Source organism: Bolinopsis microptera, chromosome 6, assembly GCF_026151205.1.
Source record: "Bolinopsis microptera isolate Bmic1 chromosome 6, MBARI_Bmic_1.0, whole genome shotgun sequence".
NCBI classification, from domain to species: domain Eukaryota; kingdom Metazoa; phylum Ctenophora; class Tentaculata; order Lobata; family Bolinopsidae; genus Bolinopsis; species Bolinopsis microptera.
In genome coordinates this window covers 621,247-647,374 of record NC_087077.1, presented here as the reverse complement: position 1 = coordinate 647,374, position 26,128 = coordinate 621,247, and the positions used below count along the sequence as shown (strand labels likewise).

Here is a 26,128-nt window from a genome sequence, read left to right as displayed (position 1 = left end):
TCAATTTCCCGATCCGTGATGACTTATTTTATTATATTCAATATAACCTGGGTCCCCAGTCTTTGCTGTTTATAAGATTAAGCATGCAGATCTATAGCGGAGTGACAGGCTGAGCGCCGCCCAGTTAATTCCATATTGAATTTAAAAATCGTGTCACCGTATGTTTATTGATTATTTTTATCGTTTATGCAACCTGACACGGATCTGTGCAAAATAGTAAATTTACTAACAATATAATAATAACAATATGCTATTAATTAGTGCCTAGTGGAATACGTATATATCATGGTGAAATTAACAATTTACTTGGTCAGTTCGCGGGCACGTATGTACGCACGCTCGCACGGTCGCGAAGCTACCATATACAAAAAAACCTCGTTCGCTAACCCTTGTCCTTGACTCTTTTGTGCCTTCGGCACTTTGAGTCATGGATCGGGAAAAAATCTATTACATTTTAAATTGACTACCTACCCTGCTACCCCTTCTAATGTTAGTCAAGCTTTTGCCATACATTATTCGAGCTGTCATGAGGGGTTAAATCCCAGTTTAGAAGTAGATATTTTAAGAATTGAACCCAATACTGTCAGAAGAAAGATTTTCGAAGCGATGTTTATTATTAATCTGAACCCTACAGTTAACAAGAGAGAAGAACTGGATACTATTAAACGTTTTATCATAGCTAGTACTGAAGAATTTTAGATATTTTAGTTTCATTCCCTTTTTATTGCATACAGTTTAAGTTTTCTAGCAGTAGTAAGTTTTAATGTTTTTTCACATCTCGCTCACAATCAGTAACCACTCACTATATTTTCACTCACATTGTGTATACACCATCTCACATGTATTGTATCTTTTACCTTATCTTCTGGTATCACTTACATCTTATCATCTGTTATCACTGTACATGTCATTCCATCACACGATCACAATCACGTACTTGCTGTTTAGTGGATGTTTTAAGTTTATTGAATAGCAGATCGAGTAGTGTTGTATATATATAGATTTTGATTCTAATTTTAGTCGAGTATTTGAACAATTTGTTGTCGTTTAGCCATTTTTGTTTAATAAATTTTATGAGACAGTTTTCTCACATATTTACCAATTTTGTCAGCATGAATAAGAAGTTGTTACTTTGAAACGTCGTTTATCCTAACAGTGCAATATCATTTGTCGCAAATCAGAATAATCAGAAACTATTTGGAAAACCCAAAAACTGTCTATTTTAAATTGAGGACGTTACAGAAGGAATTAATTTAATGTAGTTTGAGGAGTCCTCACTCTCCTCACGTCCAACAATGGCTAATATTTACACCACGTTCTGTATGAGGCATGCACAGGAGTGAACCAGGTCTAAAGTTGTCTAACGTGATTAACTTCTCATTACGGAACATGATAGATAAGGTAATACCTGGATCTCCATACTATACCGGTTTACCACCAATCTCTGAATCTCTAAACCGATTAAAATGCTGCGAAAAATCAAACAATTTATCAATTAACAGGGTGAACAATTTTTCGAGTCAGAAGAATTTCGAAAATTCGAATTTTTTTTTCGCAAAAAGTGATCAAATTGCATGAAACGTGGAGAAAACTGCTTTCGGACTGTTTTCATTTGCTTGCTCAACCTGAAAACAGACCGAAATAAAATAACATTCAAATATTCAAGTACTGCTGTAATTCATTAGATGAGGAGGTGTTCTAGCAAAATAGTAAGTAAAATTTTACAAATGTCGCCCCTTGTCGCTCCCGACAAGGGGCAGTGCACTATTTTGCGTACGAACTGGGACGATATTTCGTGTTATTCTTGTTGAGAACATCTACTAAATACAAGAGGTGTTCTAGCAGAAATCTAATTATTCAAACTTGATCCATGTCGGTGAATTAGTTCATAGATAAGTTGAATGTATGTACACCTCATCACACGTTTAATGTATGTAGCTTTAAATATTGCTAATTTAGTATTTCCCAATTAGCTCAGTCGCTTGTAGCATAAGGGTTCGGTTCGCGCGTTTTTTCCACAGTTTTTGCAATTATGAATAATTACTCCAATAATATAGATCTACTATGTATATACATCCAAACATTGTTACAATTGGGTTTTAGCCGTCGATTTGTGTAGATCAATACTTATTTTTGAATATTACTCCTCAGTTCAGAAAAAGAGCAATTCAATTTCATTATGATACATATATATACAGTATAATACACTTTGCTTTTAACCAACTCAACAACATTTGGAAGAATAAGAACATAAGCATTAACAACAAAGTGCGAATCTACATCGCAGCTGTTCTTACCATTCTGACCTATGGATGTGAGATATGGAACACGACTCAAGTGCAGACAAGAAGATTAGAGTCTTTCCATCAGTACTGCTTAAGAAGAATCCTGAGAGTGAGGTGGTTCCATCGAGTAAGTAATGAGGATGTTTTAAGAAGGGAATCAATAACTACTCTTGCTGACATAATAACAACAAAATGGCTGCGTTGGTTTGGACATGTCAGTAGAATGCCTGAAGATCGGTTACCCAACTATTTACTTGAATGGAAACCCAAGCATGGGAAGAGATCAAGAGGCAGGCCTAGGAAGAGCTTAAATGAATGCCGAAGTTGTATAATACAAAGTAATGACGCAGTCGACGCAGACTAATCCTTTTGGATGGAGATCTCGCCATGTAACATGTATGTGGGATGTATGTAATAATACACTGTCATAATATATCCTGAGCGACAACATATTGTAGACAGAACAGACAGGGCCCTAGCCCCTATCAGAGGCTCAGAGGCTATATTGTAGACAGAACAGACAGGGCCCCAGCCCCTATCAGAGGCTCAGAGGCTTTATTGGTGACAGAACAGACAGGGCCCTAGCCCCTATCAGAGGCTCAGAGGCTATATTGTAGACAGAACAGACAGGGCCCTAACCCCTATCAGAGGCTCAGAGGCTATATTGTAGACAGAACAGACAGGGCCCTAGCCCCTATCACAGGCTCAGAGGCTTTATTGTAGACAGAATAGACAGGGCCCTAACCCCTATCAGAGGCTCAGAGGCTTTATTGTAGACAGAACAGACAGGGCCCTAGCCCCTATCAGAGGCTCAGAGGCTATATTGTAGACAGAACAGACAGGGCCCTAGCCCCTATCACAGGCTCAGAGGCTTTATTGTAGACAGAACAGACAGGGCCCTAACCCCTATCAGAGGCTCAGAGGCTTTATTGTAGACAGAACAGACAGGGCCCCAGCCCCTATCAGAGGCTCAGAGGCTTTATTGGTGACAGAACAGACAGGGCCCTAGCCCCTATCAGAGGCTCAGAGGCTATATTGTAGACAGAACAGACAGGGCCCTAGCCCCTATCAGGGGCTCAGAGGCTATATTGTAGACAGAACAGACAGGGCTCTAGCCCCTATCAGAGGCTCAGAGGCTATATTGTAGACAGAACAGACAGGGCCCTAGCCCCTATCAGAGGCTCAGAGGCTTTATTGTAGACAGAACAGACAGGGCCCTAGTCCCTATCAGAGGCTCAGAGGCTATATTGTAGACAGAACAGACAGGGCCCTAGCCCCTATCAGGGGCTCAGAGGCTATATTGTAGACAGAACAGACAGGGCCCTAGCCCCTATCAGAGGCTCAGAGGCTATATTGTAGACAGAACAGACAGGGCCCTAGCCCCTATCAGAGGCTCAGAGGCTTTATTGTAGACAGAACAGACAGGGCCCTAGTCCCTATCAGAGGCTCAGAGGCTATATTGTAGACAGAACAGACAGGGCCCTAGCCCCTATCAGGGGCTCAGAGGCTATATTGTAGACAGAACAGACAGGGCCCTAGCCCCTATCAGAGGCTATATTGTAGACAGAACAGACAGGGCTCTAGCCCCTATCAGAGGCTCAGAGGCTATATTGTAGACAGAACAGACAGGGCCCTAGCCCCTATCAGAGGCTCAGAGGCTTTATTGTAGACAGAACAGACAGGGCCCTAGCCCCTATCAGAGGCTATATTGGTGAACCTTATCCCAGTAATACACTCATTTGATTTCAGCAGTTATTTGGTTTGCAGATATTTGCCGATAACTACGTTAACCATTTGACATGTCTTTGTGTGAACAAGTTTTCTCCGAACAGTATAATTTATCGATGTTAATTTCCTAGCGCACCTAACTTTTGAGCTATTTCGGATCTGAACATCTACTGATAATATTATTTTTGTAGAGTTTTATGTAACGCGTGACACAAGTTATGAGTACTTTTTGTTACAGTCAACATCAGAAATTTGAGCCGCGCACGTACGTCCACAAATAAAATATATTAAAAAGCACATGTGTTTGTTTTCATTCTTTACAATTGCACCAAGATACATATTATTTCATTGTGTGAAGCCGAGTAGAGTTGTACAAGAGACATATCCTCAAAAATATCACACAATATGCATGGGTAAAAGTTTTACCATAATCTGTCTAGACCACAATAACAAAGACACACAATTATTAAGAAAGTCCATTGTAAACTATCTTATTTCGATAATGAGTTTAATGACATGATATAATATTTCATAATCGGGTTACAAAAAAACTGAGTATGTGCCATTTCAGAGAGGGATCAACAATATACCATCGGAGTTTGATAAGCTTGCAAGTTTGACCGAGATAGATCTATCCTACAACAAACTGACCCGCGTACCCGAACCAGTATATCGGCTGGAGAATCTGAAACGAGCCAACTTTAGTCACAACGAAATCAGTGAAATGTCCTCGCTTACTGGTAAGAGAAATTTTGAAAATATAGCCAATTCAGGTCGTACCGTACGAGTACATCTAATAAAAACCTCCATACTTCCAAAGTTTAGGAGCTTCCTAGGAAATTTAGGTGTGACCATAATGAATTCTCGTCACAATTCGTGAAATGTTTGTTAACGTTTTCGAATCGTGCTGTATAAAGTTCGGTAACCACTGAATATTCAGAATTTAACCATCATTATATTTCCAATTTGCTTCAGAATGTTGGACTGAACTAATAACTCTCAACTTAACTGAAAACAAGCTGAAAGACATTCCAGTAAGTTTGCACTTTAATCCTTATTTAAATTCAAGTATTGTGTTTGGTTTTAGCACTACTATATACTGTAAAGATTGGTATGTTACTATGTGTATTTTAAATTTCAGGTTGTGTAAACGTATTTCTATTGTTATTTTGCACTGTTGACGAATAAAATTTCAGGCATGTATCTGTAAACTGACGAAGTTAAAAAGGCTATATCTTAATGGTGAGTGAGAACAAATTCTTTTAGTCATCCTATTTAATACCCCATGGTTACAAATTTGTGCGTTTCGTATATTGCAAAGATTTGTGACAATTCTAAAGCCACATGCAAAATATCCAGTTCGGAATAAATATTTTGTTCATATTAGCTGGATCATTATGCCGATTTGAATGTCGTCTCTGACTAATGCACACAAACAGCCAATTTAAAACAAAATTCTTCTTTGAGTAAGTATTAAGCAATGACATAAGATCATATAATATCAAAATAACTCATAGCTAAAATTCATTTAGAATTTAATGTTGTAGTATTCGGCAGTTGATTGGTGAGAGGTGGTAGCTTTAAGATAGGAGCAGTAAAGTTTATCACCAGCTCATATAAAAACAACTGTTTTACTATTCTCATTGCCTCCCATATTTACGTTCTAATTTATGCCCCTTTACGCTTGATAAACGTAAGTTAAATTGGATCTGTTACCAGGTCATTTTTTACGGTAAGTGGCAAGGTTCTCGAATGGCCATTAATAAGTATAGGGTTTAGATATAGGTGCATTGTGCAATGCATGCATCAACTAGCCTCTATTATTCCAGAATTATTTAAAGCATATGACATATCGTTGTTATCTGCTATTCCAAAATAAGAGTTTTATGAAGGAGCTCACGAGTGTTTTACGTCACTGGTATTTCGATTTCCTCCCAGTTACACTTACAGACTTACGATCATCAACGGTATCATATTCAGTCAGATACTGTTACTCGATGTCAGAATACTGTAGGGATCTTACTCGGATTTGAGACAATTCTTACTTTGAGTACAAAATTTAGTTCGCTGGCATCATTTTACTCTATGATCAAACACACTGTCCTTCAGTTCTAGGTAATGTTTCTCCGCCGTGTGACCTTACAGCAAATTTCAAACTACTGTCTACTCTCAGAGTCATTTTCCTTCCGTACTTTCTTGTTGAAGATGAACCATGCATCGTTTGCTTGAGATTCAAGCTTATTCATTTAACGTCTAGTTTGAGAGTATTTATCAACAGTTTCTGCTTGTATAATTTTACAGTTTACATCGAGAACAGATTTACATCGAGCACGATTTACATAGACAACAAAGATTGTAATAACTTTTCAGATATCTAATAATAAGTTTCAATTGATTTCAGTTCAGGATGTCTATAACGGTTGGAGGGGCAGAGCTCGTTGATGAAGTCATAATTGTATTCCTTGTAATTTTCCTGATCTGCTCTCTATGCTTCTGTTGGAGTATCTGCTGGAAGTGCGGTAAGCCTCCGCGAGCCTTAACGTACCAATCGAAAAAACCCGACAAACCTGTATCTGTGCAGACAAACAGCTTCAAGAGGGTCCCTGATGTGCAGAACAAAACCACCAGTATGCCCAAATATAGTCACTCTGCTGATGTACCCGATATAACTGTCAAAAATGGAAAAAACCCCGATCTAGCCAGGGATGTCCATAACCCTGATGTGTTCATACGTGGCCATCATCCCCATATGTCCAAAGATAGCCAATATCCTGATATATCTAAAGATTACCACCACGCAGATATGTCCAAAGATTACCACCACGCAGATATGTCCAAAGATTACCACCACGCAGATATGTCTAAAGATAACCACCACGCAGATATGTCCAAAGATTACCACCACGCAGATATGTCCAAAGATTACCGCCATGCAGATATGTCCAAAGATTACCGCCACGCAGATATGTCCAAAGATTACCACCACGCAGATATGTCTAAAGATAACCGCCACGCAGATATGTCCAAATACGACCACAACGTCAATGTGCCAAAGCAGTATCACAGCGCCACAATGCCCACCCAAGCCATCCACCCTACCGCACCCAATAATGGTGATAATGCTATAATGTACGCAGAAAAGTACGCAGCACAACATCCAACTGAGACTACTGTGGAGAATCTTAGTAGATTCAGGATCCCTACAGCTACGTTTGAGAGGATGGATTCAACAACTGTTTGATAAGCACGACTCGCTATTCATTATATTGCTATTGGTTCTATGGAAAATAGTATGAACCGTACGTGCAGGACACATCTTACTACCAAAATAATCCCATAATTAATTAACCGACTATGAATTTCCGGCAAAGTTCCTGAATATGTATCACGTGACAAATTATTGTGTTTTTAGCTTTGAGACAAATTTCGTGGTTTAAAAGTACATATGTTTTAGTCAAGCTTTTTATTTGCCGGTAGATTGATTCTTTTAGACTCGAGCGACTCCGCGAGAATTTTCAACTTCCTTTACTCCGATCTAGAAAAAGAAGATATGTCAGAAGTGCAAGTGTGACTCCTTTTCGATCAGTTAATTGGATGCAATTAAATCTAGGACCCTACTGTTTTAATAGTTTGATTTTGTAATTATAAAGTATTTGAGTGTATCAGTAATTCTTGATATAAGAGTGCCGTTATTTGTGTGCAGGTCAAGCAGTAATTTTATTTTAAGGTGATAATGACGTCACGTGCCCTAATGACGTCACGTGCCCTTAAACTAGATATCAGTTAAGTGAGACGTATCGTCAACTAATTAGTTAATATTCCCGAGTTGTTGTATGTGTAATTACTGATATTTGATGCCTTGCGCTGCTCCATTATTGACCTATTATAAGGTCATGATATTTTTGTCCAATAGGACTCAGTTTATCTAAAGTGTTAAGTATTGCCTACCTTTTTCTCAAGCGTTAACCGCATTTTATAATGACCCTGAATTATCAGTCTTACTATGAACACCAAGGATTGGTCGGTTGGTTGGCACATTGTTTGTTTTTTTACTTCTTGTGATTTTGTAAATAGAACTGTTTTACTTTTTTGGTTTCTTACATCCCGTAACGGTATAAAAGTAAAGTGAGCGCGACTTAACGCTTTTTTCATGTGATATAGAAGCTTTTAAACTAAAAGGCGAGCCAAATAACATTCAGTACTCCTCCGCAGTACTTCCGATTAGTGGCGGATATACTTTTCACACACTCTAGAATGTTATTGCTAATTAGTAATTAAGGTAATTAGCTCTTCCTTATCTCTACTCATATTACAAGTGCTGTTGAGTAGATAAGATGGCTTGTTGTATCACACTATACACTATACACGGACTATACACTATACACTATACACGGACTATACGTCAGAGGAGTACATCAAGAAGTGTTTTGCTCAGCAACATGGATAACAGTTCTCAGAACAATTTATCCGGGGTATGATATGTGGGAGAACTTTGTAATGGAGAACTTTAATTGATACGCGTTTAAAGTAGGTTTAGTGACGAATAAGAAGTAAAAGTGCTGTTGTATCTGAAGTCATTTTTAACACATCTACTAGGAAGAAAAAAGGGCGGACTTTATAGATACGATTTTTTGCTTTCACTAATGAGTTTAAGAATAGGCGAGGTCGTCATGATAAATTTAACTTTTGATATCTGACCTCAAATTTCGAGGAACTTTTCAAATTTTTGCCATAAAAAGAAAAAGCAAGTAGCGAGCGTTTGCTATTACTTCGGTGCTAGTACTTCGGTGCCTTATCAGATTATCAACCGGGATTTATTTTAATCATTATTATGCTTCATTAACATTAGGGCAGAGTAAGTTAATTTTTTATTTGAAAATTCAATTAATTATTATATATTTATCAAGCGTTACATTTCAGCCATGCAAAATTACAATGACATATTTTGATAAACTAATTGATAAAACTGCAATATAAGTTGCTTATTGTGTGGCTGGATGACAACTTACTACACTAGAAAAATAAACTTGATTATATTATAATTAAAATCAGCAAATACTGCATATATACAGGTTTTCCCAAAAGTTTATATTTTGAAGCTAAAGTTTTCATGGTTAGTATGTCAGTATGTGATCGTAGGTTTGTCAAAGGTTTGAGCTTTCTTTGTGAACCCTACTCAGGTTCTCCGTTGTCCGGCTGTTAGGATTGTTAGAATATGGATCACATCCCAAATGATACGTCACTGATTGGGCCATGTGATGTGATACCTGTGGGAGCCCGGAATGAGAGGTTCTTAGTTGTCGGTCACCGAGCAGGACCCTTTTACTTATGTTTGAGGCACTTGGTACTATATTACTAGGTCATTTCATTTTGTAACGCTTGAATATTAAAAGTATGAGATCACGTTGGGCAGTTAGCATAAACATACCTTATGTTTTGGTATTCTGACATCCAGTTTTTGGAAAAAGCGCCAAGAAATGTGTTTGTGTCCTCATTCTCAAATTAGAACCCCCACAGATAGCACATACACCCCTTAACAATTCTCGGAAATGTTCTCTTTCAACCGCCGCGCAGGGGTCATATTATTATACAATATCATGTCATGCTTTAGTTATAGTGTTTTCAATCGAAAGTGGTTCCTAAGATCACAGGAAATAACACAATTATATCTTCTTGTTTTCATGTCTTAGTTTAATAAGATCCTTAGATCAACTTCAGAGTCCAACCCAGACTGACAACACTTGTAACTAACTCTCTTCCGTACGTGTTGAACATAATAATAATCACGGTGCCTTTGTAACACCCTTCTTACGACAATCCACATGGCCAAAGACGTCATTGTAGTGTATAATTAGCATTTCAGGAACCGATAATTAAACTCTCGGTCAGTGTTAGGATAGTTGGTTTACTTGGTTAACTACAAGATGCATCATCTGGCCTGGTCCATTATTCATTGCTGCTCGAACATGTTGTCCCGGTTCTTGAACAGCGCTCAAACATGTTGTCCTGGTTCTGGAACAGCGCCACATCAACTGTTATACACCCTCAAACACCCAAACCGGAAGGAGAAAGGGAACTGGAGTCTTGTCTTCAATTAGTAGTACAGTCAGTACAAGTACTAACTACAGTGTGTAATACCGTATATCGTGTAGTTTATACGACTAACATTATATATTCAACTTGCACCAGTGCTATACGACAAATTCTCGCAAGTAATTTGTGACATGCATAGCTTTTGACAGCTAGTTTACACACGTTGTTACAACACATTGGTTTAGCACGTGTATTTGTTAACATTAAATCGTGTATTTTTGTTGATTGTTCTTTTTCGACACGTGAATTATTTCCAACTTCAGACAGTGTCGTCCCTTGATTGCTGGCAGTTTTAATTGTTCCTCTTTTCTTCTTCGCAGTCTCCGGTGATGATCCGTCCTATTGTGTGTACTTGTTATATGACGGATGGTAACAAGGTGGCTGTGTACATGTACTATTATCCGTTTGTCCAAGCGGCTGGTGTTGATTTTGTTGTGCTTTTTAAAAAGTAAACAATTTCAACATCTAGCAGGGGAGTCTGACGAAGATCGAGTAGACGTTAAATAGCTGTTACTGTTTCAAATAGTCTTATCAGCTGCTTCCACTTGTCCATCAACACGCTCGCAAATGTTTAAAATATGTGTGTATTATACAGTCGCCTTACTTTTCCGTCGTTGCAATCGGTTGTAAGTCACGACCATTTGTTTCTTCATCGACGAGGTGTAGTGATAGATGTTATTGTTAATCGATGAGATCGTTATTATACTTTGTTAGTTAATTTGGCAATCATTTGTTTATTTACTCATCTTTTTGTTTACCGCTGTTTAATAATAGTCACACTCGTATATTAGCTATCAGTGTAACGTTACTCTAAGTTTTACGTGTAATTAAGTGTACCACTCTCAGTGTAACGTTACTCTAAGTGTTACGTGTAATTACCACTCTCAGCGAAGAAACCAGACATGACAACATGATGTGTTATTGTAACGCTCTCTCAGTAGCCAGGATAGCACCTCTTCCTTTCTCCACTACACATAGCGTACACCACACTCCTTCTTCTTCCAACTTTCATAAACCAAGATAAACCTACCCTCTTATTTTCAACTAATCCGGAAACCTCCAGAATAATCCGGAAACCTCCAGAATAATCCGGAAATCTCCAGAATAATCCGGAAATCTCCAGTCAGTGTCAGGTGATCATGTCGTCAGGCGAGAAAGAGAAGAGTAACGTGTTGTACTACATTTCCTCCTCCCCTACCCCCACCACCATCATCATCATCGTTATCATCCTGTTGATTGTAATGGGTGCGTTTGCTCTGTCAGTCACCTGCTACTGCTACACCGTGCAGGATTCAGAAGCCCAACTATGCCCGTTTAATGAACGGTTTAATCCCGCACTGCAGCCCCAATGTTTCTCTCCCCAACACTCCAACCCTTCCCCACCAGTCCTGTCCTCCTCTTATGAGGACCACTTCAGACAGGGTTATCTCCTCTCACAGACTTTCGGTGTCATTAAAACTGAGGAGAGCGTTATCTCTAGATGAGATTGTAACGATTGAGCTTCCTGATAGTGTTGTATGTGACAGTGACAGAGGTGACAGCCAGGACATCTCGCCAGACTCTTCATCATCAGACTCCGTAGAGAGTGGACTTGAGAGAGTAGACTCTAGAGGTTCCGTAGAGAGTGGACTTGAGAGAGTAGACTCTAGAGGTTCTGTAGAGAGTGGACTTGAGAGAGTAGACTCTAGAGATTCTGTAGAAAGCGGACTCGGGAGGTCGGGAGAGACCTCAAAAAGCCATATTTTACTGAACTGTGAGCGGTATGTGAGCGTTATTCGGAGTAAAGGGTCTAGTCCGATTAACGATGAAGTGATCATCCATAATGAGAGATCATTAACACCCTCCTTCTCCTCGTCTTCATCGTCATCACTTTACTTGAAACATGTTAAATACAAGGAAACACCTCAATCTTCAGAACATAATTATACACCGCCAAAACGAGTGGATTCCAGGAGAACTAGAGTCCTCCCTAAAAACCAACTAGAATGGTCTGACGAGGCCACGGATGATGAGGTGAAGGGAAGGAAGCGAGATCTTTGTTACAGAGGACTTCTAGAATAGTCCCCCCTCACCTTCAAGCCAGAAATATAGAATGGACGGATGATACGGATCTAGATATCAAGGAGAACGAAGTGTTACCTCGTGATAGCGAGATCCTAATGTCGTCTGAAAAAGATGTTTTGTCGCTTGTTAATCAGGAATCACCTGTAATTCGTCATTTTGTTGATTCATCCGATGACGAATATCACTCGACACACAGCGATATATCTGTCGAAGATTTGTCAAAACTTTCCAGTGAACACAACAACATATCAGCTCATATAGACATGCCTAGACAAGCTTCAGGAACTACAGCGCTTGAAAATAGCGAAGATATCACATTTGTCAGTGATATCAAAGCTAACGGCGATGTGAATTTACCTATCGAAGATTTGAAACCGAGTGATAATATTAAACCAGTGAAGCTTGTTAAATCTTATTCCAGCTCCAGTTCAAAATCTGGTAACCTAGCCTCAAATAGTTTGACAATTCCTACCAAACACTTGGTTTTGTGACCTAACACTTGGTTTTGTGACCAACTGAGCAGGTTTTGTGACCAACTGAGCAGGTTTTGTGACCAACTGAGCAGGTTTTGTGACCAACTGAGCAGGTTTTGTGACCAACTGTTTTGTGACCAACTGAGCAGTAAGCACGGATATTTTAAACGCTATGTTTTGATTTTATGACACGCGCTATGAGCTGTGACATATTATTATTATTATTGTTTTTTTAATGGTTAATAAATGCTAACGAACTTATCAAATGTTGTAAAATTGTGTTTCTTTGCAATTTAATGAAATTACAACTGATAATGAATTGATGATCAATTTATAAGTTAAGATTAATTAAAAAGTTAAGATTAGATTAAGTACCGGTAACTGCACGTGCATTGGTGGAAGTTTCAAGCAATAAGGGAATAAACTAGAACAAGATTAAGTCACTGCCCAAAATATACTGAGTATGAGTATGCTGATACTTAGCTAGCACAGGTCCACGTTCCCAGCAAGGTTTCTTGGTGGTAGAAACCTGCCAGCTAAACCTGGATGCAAAAAAATGTGGTGCATTTGGGCAAGAAATGAAATGTCATACACAGATCACACTCTGGTAAAATTCGTCGTGTTTTGATCCCTGCTAACTCCCTGGACTCCACTTAAATGTTAACAGTAATCTGTTCAGGTAATCAGATCACGTTTGAAGGAGTACCCTCCCTGATTGGAAAACTTCAAAACCTGGTTAGTACCCACTGTCCAATGCATGCCTTGAGAAAAGTTAAGTGTGCAGATAACATAATATTGTGCAGATATGATTCATTTCAGTTTGTTCCCAAAAAATGTGGATGTGCAGTTAGAATTGCTCTTGTGCAGGCAACAGCCAACAAGGTTAAGGTTTTTTCTACCCACGGCCACGGTCCAATGCTCATAAGCTTATAATATCATCTACGATACCCCTTAATATTTGTTCAGAAAGGTAGCCATTAAGTACATCTTCAATTGTTTTCTCGTTAACAGTTCATAATTCTTCTTTTGTCGGTGTTTGCAGGCAACCTTATAAATCTCCGCTGCGTTCCTTCTCAGAACAAGACAGTGAAAAGTGTACGAACTAACGACTAGTGCGTTTGCAAAAGTTTGAACTATGTACAATTTATATACTATATAGTTCAGTTAATCTGTCCTGGTAATTGGTTTCTCCATTTCAGGAAGTGTTCATGGCAGCTCGCAACCTCCTGACTTGCATTCCTGACAGTTTATGTAAATGTAATAGTCTCAAGCAGATGAACCTGAGTGGGAATCAGTTGGTGGCTCTTCCAGCCAGCATCTGGGAACTTAAACAACTCAAGGTCAGAGACAACTCACTTTTTATAATTATGTAAACATTTTGACGATAAATTCTTTCTTTTTCTTTCGTCGAAACTCAAACATTAATTCAGTTTGGGGTCACGACTAAACATTAAAAACAGCCTCAATACTCAATACACGAAAAGAAACGGTTTCTGTCATTAAGATTTGAATTCCTCCTCCAGAACCTGAATACAGACGATAACCCAAGTCTGGTCATGCCGGATAAACCTCCGCCGGAAGTCAAGGGAAGTGGAGCTGAGTTTTATAATGTGGACTTTTCTCTCTACAACCAACGAAAAGTTGCCGGACTTAAACCTTCAGCCGAGACAATGCCTCAGAGTAAGAACTAGATCTTTAGATAAAATAGACGATGTTTCTATGCTAATAGGGATGATCAATCTTAACACTAGAAGCTATGTGTATGTTTTATTTTATCTGGCATTTATTCGCCTGTTGTTTCCAGAAGATAAAGAGGCAGAAAGGAAGAAACTCCGTGCTAGACTGAGAATAAAACAAGCTCAACTTAAAGGAGAGGAAGAGGGTAGCAGTAAAGACAGCAGTAAATTCCTCAAGGTAAACATGGCACATTTATGTGTTCATAATTAATTAACTTCAGTATTTAAACCTTCGTATTCGGCTAAAAAGCTTGATTCAATACAACTTCTAGAATTCCGTGATTCATAATATCAAGTGCGGATGAAACTTCTCGGTCACATTTTATAGCTTTAACTAAATTGGGCAGTCCCTACGTGTAAACATTGTCGAGACAACCCCGCCCTTACTTCATCTGTAATAATGTTTTCTATTCCTGTGACCATGGCTCTCCTCATGGCTCTCCTTCATCTGTAATAATGTTTTCCATTCCTGTGACCATGGCTCTCCTCATGGCCCTTACTTCATCTGTAATAATGTTTTCTATTCCTGTGACCATGGCTCTCCTCAGGGTATGTCCGAGTATAAGGAGGCCCTTACTTCATCTGTAATAATGTTTTCTATTCCTGTGACCATGGCTCTCCTCAGGGTATGTCTGAGACAACCCGGCCCTTACCTTATCTGTAATAATGTTTTCTATTCCTGTGACCATGGCTCTCCTCAGGGTATGTCCGAGTATAAGGAGGCCCTTACTTCATCTGTAATAATGTTTTCTATTCCTGTGACCATGGCTCTCCTCAGGGTATGTCTGAGACAACCCGGCCCTTACCTTATCTGTAATAATGTTTTCTATTCCTGTGACCATGGCTCTCCTCAGGGTATGTCTGAGTATAAGGAGGACTCGGGAAGCGTGTCAACCTACCTTTCTTCACGAGCCAGACTTAACAAGAATGAGAATGAGGACGAGGAGAGAAAGCTGATAAAACACAAGAAGTGGACGGATGCTCTGACGAAACCAGCGCTGGATTACTCGGAACTGTTCCCTGAAGTTGTAAACGGTTCAGTTGGACAGGTTAGTTGACTCTGTAATGAGATTCAAGATTGGCAACATTTCCCATAACTCAAAGGTTGTGGTTGGTATTGCTCCCATTAAAACTTTCCTTGTGTTTCAGGAGGAAGGTCTGTATATGTGGAGGATAGATAACTTCCTGCCTTTGCTGCTAGATGATGCTGTCGGGCGATTCTACGAGACTGACTGCTACATTATCCTTCATGTAAGTGGCTACTTCTCTTCTTAGTATGAGGGAAGTTATGTCGAAATGTCGGAATCCCGAAATAGACGTTTTAAGGCTTTGTATTGATGAGAAAATGTCATTCAAACAATGTATAAAGATAATTTCAGCAATGGTCATTTTCCAGCTATAAGGTTAGACACCCTCAACAATAAACAAATCATTTAATGAATTCAATAGACCGGTAAAAGTTTTAAAAATCTGAGTGGAATCTATAACAACCCCCTTTTCTTTGTTATAAATGCAGCCCATTATAGGCTCTAAGACCTAAGTTTATATCTAAATCTGCTATTATCAAAGCACTACTACTTTTTATACTCTTTCCTTTCTAAGCTGAAGAGCAATAACCGTTGTTCTCAATTGGTCGAATCTTTTTTTTGCTGATAAAAGTCACTGCTTCACTAATCACTGTATATTTGATAACAGTCAAGAAGCTAACTTCTTAAAAAAAAGATATTCGACTCTTCCCATTCCACCTGTAACAGTGTATTCACCTACCTATGTATTGTTTGTATTATATAACATGTAACTTGTCTAAAGCTTAGTGTATATAACATGTAACCTGTCTAAAGCTTTCTGTTCAGTAGGATTCCAGCATTTTATCAGATTATCCTCTCCAGGCGAATCAGAGGGACAATCTGCCCGGTCTACAGTACAACATCCACTTTTGGATTGGAGCCAAATGCGAGATAGACAAGAAAGCCTGCGCTGCAATCCACGCTGTGCACTTGCGAAACATGCTCGGTTGTGATAATAGGTAGGTAGTGAGGAGTGACTAGTGACTGGTAACTATGACTGGTTACTAGTGACTGGTTACTAGTGAGGAGTTACTATTTATTGGTTACTATAACCTTTTTATTTAAGAAAAGTAATACTTTTTTTATATTATACACATATATCATATTTATTTTCCCCGTGAGTTTTAAATACCTGCTAATTAACTCGTGCTTTATTATTTTATATAGTTTGTATATTATTACATAGTTTTGAAAATTTCATCACATTTTGCTCTGCCCTACTAGTAAGAATTTGAAGAATTTAAATTTCAAGGGACATTAAATTTTCAACAGCTTAGAGTTCAAGACCCCTACATTATTATTGTTACATTTTATCTAGTATATTGCTTTCTCAATAAGTGGTGACCGCTGGCTTTCTAAAATAAAGTGACAGAGGCTCCTCTTACAACCAGTTCTTTAGCAGGTTCCATCTTTTTTTAAACTTGTTTATTCAGGACGACAAGAGAAGAGCAAGGTGACGAATCAGACGAGTTTATACTATATTTTGACGGTGATATAGAGGTGTTAGAAGGTGGTAGTGAAAGTGGTTTCTTCCAAGTAGAGGAGACTATTTACGTTAAGAGATTATACAAGTGTCACGGTCAGAACAACGTGCTTCTCGAGCCAGTAGAGATACACGTAGACTCCATAGGTAAATATTACTCCTCACTATTCACTCAGTTCATTATTATGACTAAACAGTTGTGTGTCTTTCTCTTCGAACTAACTGTGGTTTCTGTAAATGTGGTTTCTTTGAGTTAGGAGACTCTGTACATATCACCGGTTCATATTAGCAGTCAGTTAATGTTATATATTTATGTCTCTATCTGAGCTGGCTGTGGTTTTTGTGGCCACACATTGGAGGGAGGAGCCTGAGGTTTTTGCGTGTTATTTCACAGCTGGCCAATAGCTTGTTATAACATACTAACACATATTAACACATATTAACACATATTAACACATATTAACACATGTGTCACGTGACAATGATTTGTCCTCCAGATCACAGACACTCCTACCTGCTGGATGATGGTATGGATATTGTAGTGTGGTTTGGGAAACTCAGCAAACTCACCCAGCAGAAGAAAGCAACCCTCTTTGCGGAGAAGATCAACAAATTAGAGAGGAAGAACAAGGCTAAGTAAGATGACTAATATGAATCGTTTGCTGATTTCAAAATTGTAGCAAGGACAGTGTGTGTCATATTTAAGTATTCTCCTAAAAATTGTCGGAACTACACCCTGTTACTTTCCGAGTTAAACATGGAACCAACAGGATAACTGTTATTACAAAGTACGAATCAGAGAAGCAGCAGCTTTTCTTCAGCATGCTGGAGGGAGACGCTTCAGTTATATCTGAACCTGCTGGCGAGAAAGTTGAGGACTACGATGACGCTTACTCTGTTCCTACTCCTAAACTTTACGAGGTACTGTAACCGATAGCCCGTAGTATTAGTTTATTTAGTGGCGAAAATTTTTTAAAATTGTCCAGAGAGTGTCCCTTAACAGATTCGAACTGTGAACCTCTGGTTCGCGAGGCGAGTGCTGATACCACTGCACCACGTGACCGTGTGTCAATTCTTCCAGGTTCACCTAGGAGTTGGTTACCTAGAACTACCTCAACTGGAGTTTTCAGTGAACCGCCCAATGACGCAGCAGATGTTAAGGACACAGAGGGTTTATCTTCTTGACTCCTTCACTGACGTATTTGTGTGGGTCGGAGCTCATAGTGATAGGTACTGTTCCTACTCTTTACCAAAAATTGTATGAAGCTACACAAATCTCAATAACCAAGAGCTAATAAAGCAGTGAACCTCGTAGTCAAAAATAATCTCCAATCCTTGCCAGGTTGTTACGCGCTGCTGCCGCTAAACTCAGCATAGAGATACTGAAGATGATCAAGCGACCTGCTACTGCTATTGTCAACACTTGCTTCGAAGGTGAGTTCTATATCGTTAAGAGGATGGTGCTTACATTATTTCAAATGTATGCCCGTGAAATTTGGATTGGAATTTAACTCTGTCGAGTCCGGGTGTCAGTGCTAGCTTATGCTGAAGGCATATCGGCTTTCAAATGGCATAGAATACTTCCCCAAATATTGAAAATGGTTATGATCCTCCCACTACACCACCAAATTTTGTTGGCAAAAAATTATAAAAAAAATAATTAACGATATGTTTTGCAGGTGTAGAAAGTGCTATGTTCAGGTCGTTCTTCCACAAGTGGGACGATATCGTAGCAGTCGACTTCACACGTGCGGCCGACAAAGTCATTGCAGCTGCCAACACAGTGAGTTCAAAAACAAGGAAATATTTCGTGAGATTTAATCCGATCTTCAGCGAGAACGCATATACTGTTGCATGATCTAGATGTGAATTTGTTGAGTTGTAAATATTGATTAACTTTTTGGAATGAAATATGATTTGCATGTTCGTAGGTTGAAACTTTGAAAGTGGCGGTAAGTGGAGTGGAAAATCTGGGATTTTGAGTTGAGCTTGTGATTTGTTCGGGAGTTTTTATTTATTTTTTACATACCTTCTTTAAAACACTTTCTGTATATTAATAAAAGTGTAAATTTTCCTCAACAAGATAAACTGGTTCTTTTGCGATAGTCAAAACGCGACAACTAGCGCTGGATGGCGACAACTAGCGCTATCCAGCGCTAGTTGTCGCCATCCAGCGCTAGTTGTCGCTATCCAGCGCTGGATAACGCTGGCCAGCGCAAAATATATATGTTCGATAATTGTCGCTATCCAGCGCTAGTTGTCGCCATCCAGCGCTAGTTGTCGCCATCCAGCGCTAGTTGTCGCTATCCAGCGCTAGTTGTCGCTGGCTATGCGACACTGTCGCACGCGATAGTTTGCGATGGCCAGCGCAACTGGCCATCGCAGAAAACAGTTCGATAACTAGCGCTGGATAGCGATAACTAGCGCTGGATAGCGACAACTAGCGCTGGCCAGCGCTGGCCAGCGCTAAGCGATAGCCAGCGCTGGCCAGCGCTGGCCATCGATATCCAGCGCAAAATTTTTGCGCTATTACTCGTCAGCTAGCGCTGGCCAGCGCTAGCCAGCGCTAGTTGTCGCTATCCAGCGCTAGCCAGCGCTGGCCAGCGCTAGTTGTCGCTATCCAGCGTTAGCCAGCGCTAGCCAGCGGTAACCAGCGCTAGCCAGCGCAATGTATCAAAATCATATACTTGCGATATTACTCGGATGATGATTAATCACTTTACACTTGACTGTCACGTGCCTTTTTTAACCCATTCTCTGACTCTAGCTGGTTCTGAACGACTTTTCGAAACCCCAACCCTCTAATCTGATCCCAACCCTAACCCTAACCCAATCCTTAACAAAAACATATGCTGAAACCCTAACAATAACGAGAAATTAGACTAACTTCCTTATACGGTCATATCACGTGATCGATACATGTACAGTTTTTCGCCAATATCTCGTCAGGAGAGCATTTTAACCGGAACCTTATGTCATGGGCCCATGGGGGTTGATTCGGAATTAGCGTCCGAAAATACATCGATTGAAGTTGGACACAACCATCGGGGGCCCTTTTAGAACAATCTCGAAGATCGACTGTAGAGTGATTTAGCACGCTCGATATTAGTATTACTCGTCAGCCAGCGCTGGCCAGCGCAATATAGTTGCGATATTACTCGTCAGCTAGCGCTAACCAGCGCTGGCTAGCGCTGGCTAGCGCTGGCTAGCGCTGGTTAGCGCTAGCTGACGAGTAATAGCGCAAAAATTTTGCGCTGGATATCGATGGCCAGCGCTGGCCAGCGCTGGCTATCGCTTAGCGCTGGCCAGCGCTGGCCAGCGCTAGTTGTCGCTATCCAGCGCTAGTTATCGAACTGTTTTCTGCGATGGCCAGTTGCGCTGGCCATCGCAAACTATCGCGTGCGACAGTGTCGCATAGCCAGCGACAACTAGCGCTGGATAGCGACAACCAGCGCTGGATGGCGACAACTAGCGCTGGATGGCGACAACTAGCGCTGGATAGCGACAATTATCGAACATATATATTTTGCGCTGGCCAGCGTTATCCAGCGCTGGATAGCGACAACTAGCGCTGGATGGCGACAACTAGCGCTGGATAGCGCTAGTTGTCGCCATCCAGCGCTAGTTGTCGCGTTTTGACTATCGCAAAAGAACCGATAAACTGTGAACGATAATTGACAAATATATTTACTCTTATTCAAACCTTACCAATTTTCATCACCTAGAACTAATCTTAAAGTGTCGGCTATCTTGGCCCACTATGTAAAGTGTTCCCCTGCAGGACGGAAAGGGTGAAATGAAAGTTGATCTAACGGCGTTGTTCATCAAGAGAGAACCACCCATGTCACAGACTGACTGTACCGACTACAGGGAGCAGTGGAAAGAGAACCTCGAAACTATGAGTGAGTTACACTGCGATTCTTCAGAAGTGTAACAGCGAGCTAGGGATGGTTCAACCATCACCCTGACCAATAGGCAATATTCCATACATATTCCATACATATTCCATACATATTCCATACATATTCTATACATATTCTATACATATTCCATACATACCCTAATTAATGACCTATAACCCTAATTAATGACGTGGATAACTAAATATTTCATCAGGTTGTTTCGTGATGGAGGGTAAGAACTACACCCGCCTCCCCGCCGGAGAACAAGGCCACTTTTACACGGAGAACTGCTACATATTCCTCTGTACTTACTGGATGTTCATATCCGACTTCAACGATGGTAAGCCATTTTTTAGTCTCCGTAATTGTATATTACTGGTAATCACTGTAAACTCTGTAATTTTATTGTAATTTTATGTTCGATTTCAAATTATGTCGTTTGCCGAAAACTTAATAGCGACTTGTTTTAAAAGGTCCACATATTGTGTTCTCACATATTGTGTTCTCACATATTGTGTTCTCACATATTGTGTTCTCACATATTGTGTTCTCACATATTGTGTTCTCACATATTGTGTTCTCACATCGTTCTCTTACTGTACAGATCTGTTAGAACAGTACGTGATTCTCCAGAAGAAAACGTCGTCCGGTAAAAAGAAGACTACTGAGGAAGGAGAGAATGGAGGAGAAGAAGGAGGGTCCGAGGAAGAGGAGGAGGAAGAGGAAGAGGCGCTGGTGTGCCGGGTGTACTTCTGGCAGGGCCGGGACGCCAGTAAAGTGTGCTGGCCCCAGTATTCCCTCAGGTTGGCAGTGTGGTAGTTTCCCAGATAAGGAGGGGTGTCCATAACTTCTCAGACTGAATTTATAAAGCAGATATCAAACAGTTAAAAACTATACTAACGTTCAAACTAGCTTGCCTTCCCACAGTTCGTTCCGTTCAAAGATCCGAGAAAAGATAGGAATAAAGATGCCAGTTGAAGACGAACGTTGTTATCAACAGCAGGAGAATATGAAGTTTCTATCTTACTTCAACGGTCAATTCATGATTCACAAAGGTAATTACTTATGTCCACTAAAATTGGCTCGTGGAAAATCCAGCATACATAATTTAACATTATTTCGCATCTTCGCAATTGCGGGCTGTATATCAGCAAGCAATTGTGAAGACTCTGCCTTTGTTTTGACAAATTATACCGTCTACAACTCTGTAATCTACATTGCTAATCTGAAATTGAGAAGTACATTTCAACTTCCTTTACAATATTGGGTTTTAGCTTAAAGCTCCTCCTTGAAGATTATGTAGTTTGCATTTGTAAGACCAAGTACGATAATCGTGAAATCCACAAAACATCTCATATAACATTTTCTGAAGAAAAACTGCTATTTGAAAAGTAAATGCACAATTCTTACGTTTACCTCACCTACTCAAGATTACATTTGCTTTATTATCATTAGTTATTAGCACTCACCTTTTCCGGAGAAATATTCAATATCTTTAATAAATCTATAGATATCGTAAAAATCGAAGCAAAGTGTAATTGTCTCTTATAGAAGACGCTTACTATGGGTAGGCGGTGCAAGTTGGTTGTGATTTATGATACAAATTCTTGGATTTGATTACTCTATACTGCCATGCAATCTTCTCGGCTTCTATGTATCCTTTTTATCGTTCTTAAACCGACTAAGCGACTAACTTCACTAACATTTCTCAGGAAAAAGACCAGCAAACAACGACCCAGAGTCTCCCCATCCTCGACCTCGACTGTACCAGGTCCGACAGAACGGTAATATCCTGGCTCAACGGTGTGTGGAGATTGGGTGTTCTTCTCTCCTGCTCAACTCAGGTAACATAAATCTGTGACGTCATGGCATGTATTGTGACGCGGTCTGTGACGTCATAAAACGTAGCATGAGATCATACGAGTTATTACAATAGATAAAAGACCAATACTTGCGGTACCAAACAATAAAAAAGTAGCGTCCACTATGAATATCAGGAAATTTGGCAAGTTTTAATATAAAAATTAATCTATTAGATTGTTTCCTTAATTCATTAAATGCCAGGTTTCTGTTACATGCTGAAAGTTCCAGCTGAAAAGGATGGTGAAATGTGCTTTATCCTCTACGTGTGGATAGGTAGTAGGAGCTCGGAGGAACTCATGAACGCTTCTATTGAGATAGGCAAAGAGGCATTCGATGTGAGATTCAGATACTTACAAGTTATTGAAAAATCAAAAAAAAATTGCATTGAAATTTTCATCTGAATTTGTGGATATATATTTAACTTTGAAGTATCAGTCAACAAGAGCACACTACACCCCCCCCGGCCCCCCCCCCCACCGTTACACTAACACTTTTACTGACATTGCATTTTCCCACAGGATGTGGACACAGTTTCAGTTCTGTATGAAGGTACAAACGAGCCCGATATATTCTGGTCGGCACTAGGAGGAAGAAGGCAGTACGACACTAATGCTGACTGGATGGCTCTTATCAGACTCTTCAGGTAGTAATGCTGTTCCGGAAGGTGGACGCTTCGAACTGCTTTAATGTTACAACTTTAATTTGAATCATCGGTCAATAAATCAAATGAATTGAAGTACAAAAACCTGGTTAAAATCCTAAAGTAAATCCAAATAATACTCATCAGGTGCTCCAATGAGAGAGGATACTTTGCAGTGTCGGAGAAATGTTCTGATTTCTGTCAAGATGATTTGTCGGACGAAGATGTGATGATTCTAGACAGCGGAACTGTAAGTAACTATTATATAATACACCTTGGATTATATTAGTTTTACTTACCATCGTATTTTCCTTTACTGTTAACATCTACAATATAAACTACATGACGTATATATAACTGATATCTAACTGATTCTCTTTCATTTTCATCTAATACTTAGTTAACTTATTGTTTTACAGGACGTGTTTGTTTGGATAGGAGAGGAGAGTAGTGACGTAGAGAGAAAACTTGCTCTCAAATCAGCTCAGCTTTACCAGCAGCACATCCAGGACCTCTCAGGTAATTAATCTCATGTGACATGACGTTGTAACACGTGGTTCAAGTCAACTCATGAATAATCCGCGAATCATCTTTTTTACAAGCCGTTGTTCACATTAAGTGGACTTTCTACTTAGGTATTGTAGACAAACAAGCTGCCTTCTTTCATGTATACCATAATAACATACTTAATACATAATATAAGGGGGGGATATAAACATTTCGTTTGTTTCAGGGGAGGCTAGAAAACTCTCAATCGTAAGAAGAGGAAAAGAAAACTTGAAGTTCATAAAATTGTTCCACGGGTGGGGTCCATTCAGAGCCCGAACTAAAACCTCTAGTTAAACTGAAACGAGAAGAGTTACGATAGTGACAAAAACTAGAGGACGAAAGTAAAAACTCCAATGGCACTGAAAGAAATGATCATTTTGATAAGATTATGGGACACTGAATTATGGATTGTGGAAGCGGATAGAATGTTATGAAGATCTACAGATTAACATAATATTACTTGCTCGGACTTCATTTTATTTTTGATAAGACATAACACGTTTCTAAACCCCACTTAATTGATAAAATGAATAATCGAACCTTCAGCTAACAATGCTGTAAACGAGCATATTTTATTCTTAACAATGTTATTAGCATGATGACCGTATTTGTTGTTTTATGTTCTCAGGGTTTCAAAAGTTTAAGCTACCGATTTACATTTCGCGTTCACATTTCTTTAATACGATTTAATACGTTTGAATATTGATGCAATTGTAAATATAACTGACCTTACGTGATTTGATTAACGTATTGTATAATCCGAAATCTGATCTCCCTTTTAGAGACACCAAACTACTCGAAACTCGCTAGAAAGAGTGCTGAGTGTCCAATTCTGACTTCTGGGTTTAGATGGGTATAAATTATTACGCATATTACTCATACTCACAGTTATTACATTTTGTCGTGGGAGTATAGTAGATAATTTCTATCTTTATCTTTCTACTTACCCTTTAAGAATTAGATAAAGAAGTTTTGTAGCACTTTTAAATCAAGTCGGATACTTTACTAATGTCATCATTATTGTAAATGATTTTTATCCCCTAAATTTTGACAAAAATTTTGAATCGATTTGTTTGATTTCTGCCACTTTTGGGAAGCTGAAAAAATAATAGTGACATAGAATTTTTGCCCACACGTATTTCAACCTGATAGGTACACCGAAAGCCAAATTGTCGATCTGCCTCGCCGAAGTACTAATTAGTGGACTAAATGCTGTGACACCACCTGTTTCATGATTAGCCATGCTCTTAAATCCTTTTTAAAATCGCTGGTTTCGCGGTGAATTCAAGGTATTTTGCTGCATTTTTCAGCGATAATTTAACAAACACCAGACTTGGTAGTGATGAGAAAACAGGTGTTTTTAATTTGCTGCTTAATGATTTAAGGATCGTTACAGAGGTTCGACTACAATTCTCCTAGCATTTCCAGCATTCGAATTTGAGCCGTTTGACAATTCACGGATTGTACTCCTGTAACCATGGGGACGAGCCCTAATTCCAGTACCGTACCAACTGCAATTCTTTTCCAAATTATTGCATCTTTAAAGTCCTTTAATAGTGGCTGGAGTTATATAATCACGCTTGAATCGCTGACCAGTTCTTACTATTGCACCTGCCGTGAGCCGTTATGCTTGATTCTACTACTATTAGTCTTACGACCTTCTGAAAAAGCCTCCAACTTACCTAGAATAATATTTCCACCTGCCAGTGGTTCTTAACTCGTAATCTTACAACCATGTAATAAACCGTGATCTTATATTTAATGTTGCCATGGGGTGGCATGTCCCCATACATCGTGGTCCGGTAGTTTCATTGCGTCCTAATATGCAGTCTTCGCCGTTTCTCTGTTTCTAATTGGATTTATTTTTGTATAAAATTGAGGGCAGTTGCATTTTCAACCAGTAAATCCAGCAGACCAGCAGTAGCCACCAGATCGTCAGATTATCAATGTTAATGTTATATAAACTGCATACTCAAGAGTTTAAATTCCCAAATAGTCAGACTGAGCAGGTTGAGCTGTAGTAAAACACAGTACTGAGGTGTTAAAACATTTTCATTACTATCTTCAGTAACATCCTGAATCAGAAACTCGGTTAATATCAGTTCCTACTAAGTGTAACATTGGAAATGAAATGACACAACTAAAAACGATACCTATGAATATTTTTAAAAACATAACTTTTGTGCCCCAATGCAATGGAAAACCTTTAAGATAAATCCAATAATGGAATCCCAAACGGGTCCAC

General features: G+C 39.4%; 1 protein-coding gene across 2 annotated transcripts in view; it reads left to right on the top strand.

The window, feature by feature from the left end:
- Window positions 1–24,947, top strand: part of LOC134817224 (protein flightless-1 homolog) — a 30,376-nt gene extending 5,429 nt beyond the window's left edge. The window contains exons 7-33 of one of the 2 annotated variants that reach the window (XM_063826358.1): window positions 4,585–4,753; window positions 4,989–5,047; window positions 5,210–5,255; window positions 13,323–13,378; window positions 13,843–13,983; window positions 14,167–14,323; window positions 14,448–14,557; window positions 15,234–15,428; window positions 15,529–15,630; window positions 16,269–16,405; window positions 16,880–17,076; window positions 17,427–17,565; window positions 17,700–17,850; window positions 18,011–18,159; window positions 18,272–18,363; window positions 18,609–18,712; window positions 18,861–18,881; window positions 20,711–20,831; window positions 21,046–21,171; window positions 21,436–21,634; window positions 21,759–21,886; window positions 22,544–22,675; window positions 22,896–23,029; window positions 23,213–23,337; window positions 23,482–23,584; window positions 23,754–23,853; window positions 24,068–24,947. In XM_063826358.1, the coding sequence (XP_063682428.1) occupies window positions 4,585–4,753; window positions 4,989–5,047; window positions 5,210–5,255; window positions 13,323–13,378; window positions 13,843–13,983; window positions 14,167–14,323; window positions 14,448–14,557; window positions 15,234–15,428; window positions 15,529–15,630; window positions 16,269–16,405; window positions 16,880–17,076; window positions 17,427–17,565; window positions 17,700–17,850; window positions 18,011–18,159; window positions 18,272–18,363; window positions 18,609–18,712; window positions 18,861–18,881; window positions 20,711–20,831; window positions 21,046–21,171; window positions 21,436–21,634; window positions 21,759–21,886; window positions 22,544–22,675; window positions 22,896–23,029; window positions 23,213–23,337; window positions 23,482–23,584; window positions 23,754–23,853; window positions 24,068–24,177 (3,303 nt within the window). In that variant the 3' untranslated portion in view covers window positions 24,178–24,947. The remainder of the gene's footprint in view (window positions 1–4,584; window positions 4,754–4,988; window positions 5,048–5,209; window positions 5,256–13,322; window positions 13,379–13,842; window positions 13,984–14,166; window positions 14,324–14,447; window positions 14,558–15,233; window positions 15,429–15,528; window positions 15,631–16,268; window positions 16,406–16,879; window positions 17,077–17,426; window positions 17,566–17,699; window positions 17,851–18,010; window positions 18,160–18,271; window positions 18,364–18,608; window positions 18,713–18,860; window positions 18,882–20,710; window positions 20,832–21,045; window positions 21,172–21,435; window positions 21,635–21,758; window positions 21,887–22,543; window positions 22,676–22,895; window positions 23,030–23,212; window positions 23,338–23,481; window positions 23,585–23,753; window positions 23,854–24,067) is intronic. The other variant, XM_063826359.1, reaches the window with a different exon arrangement.
- Window positions 24,948–26,128: the final 1,181 nt, after the last annotated feature.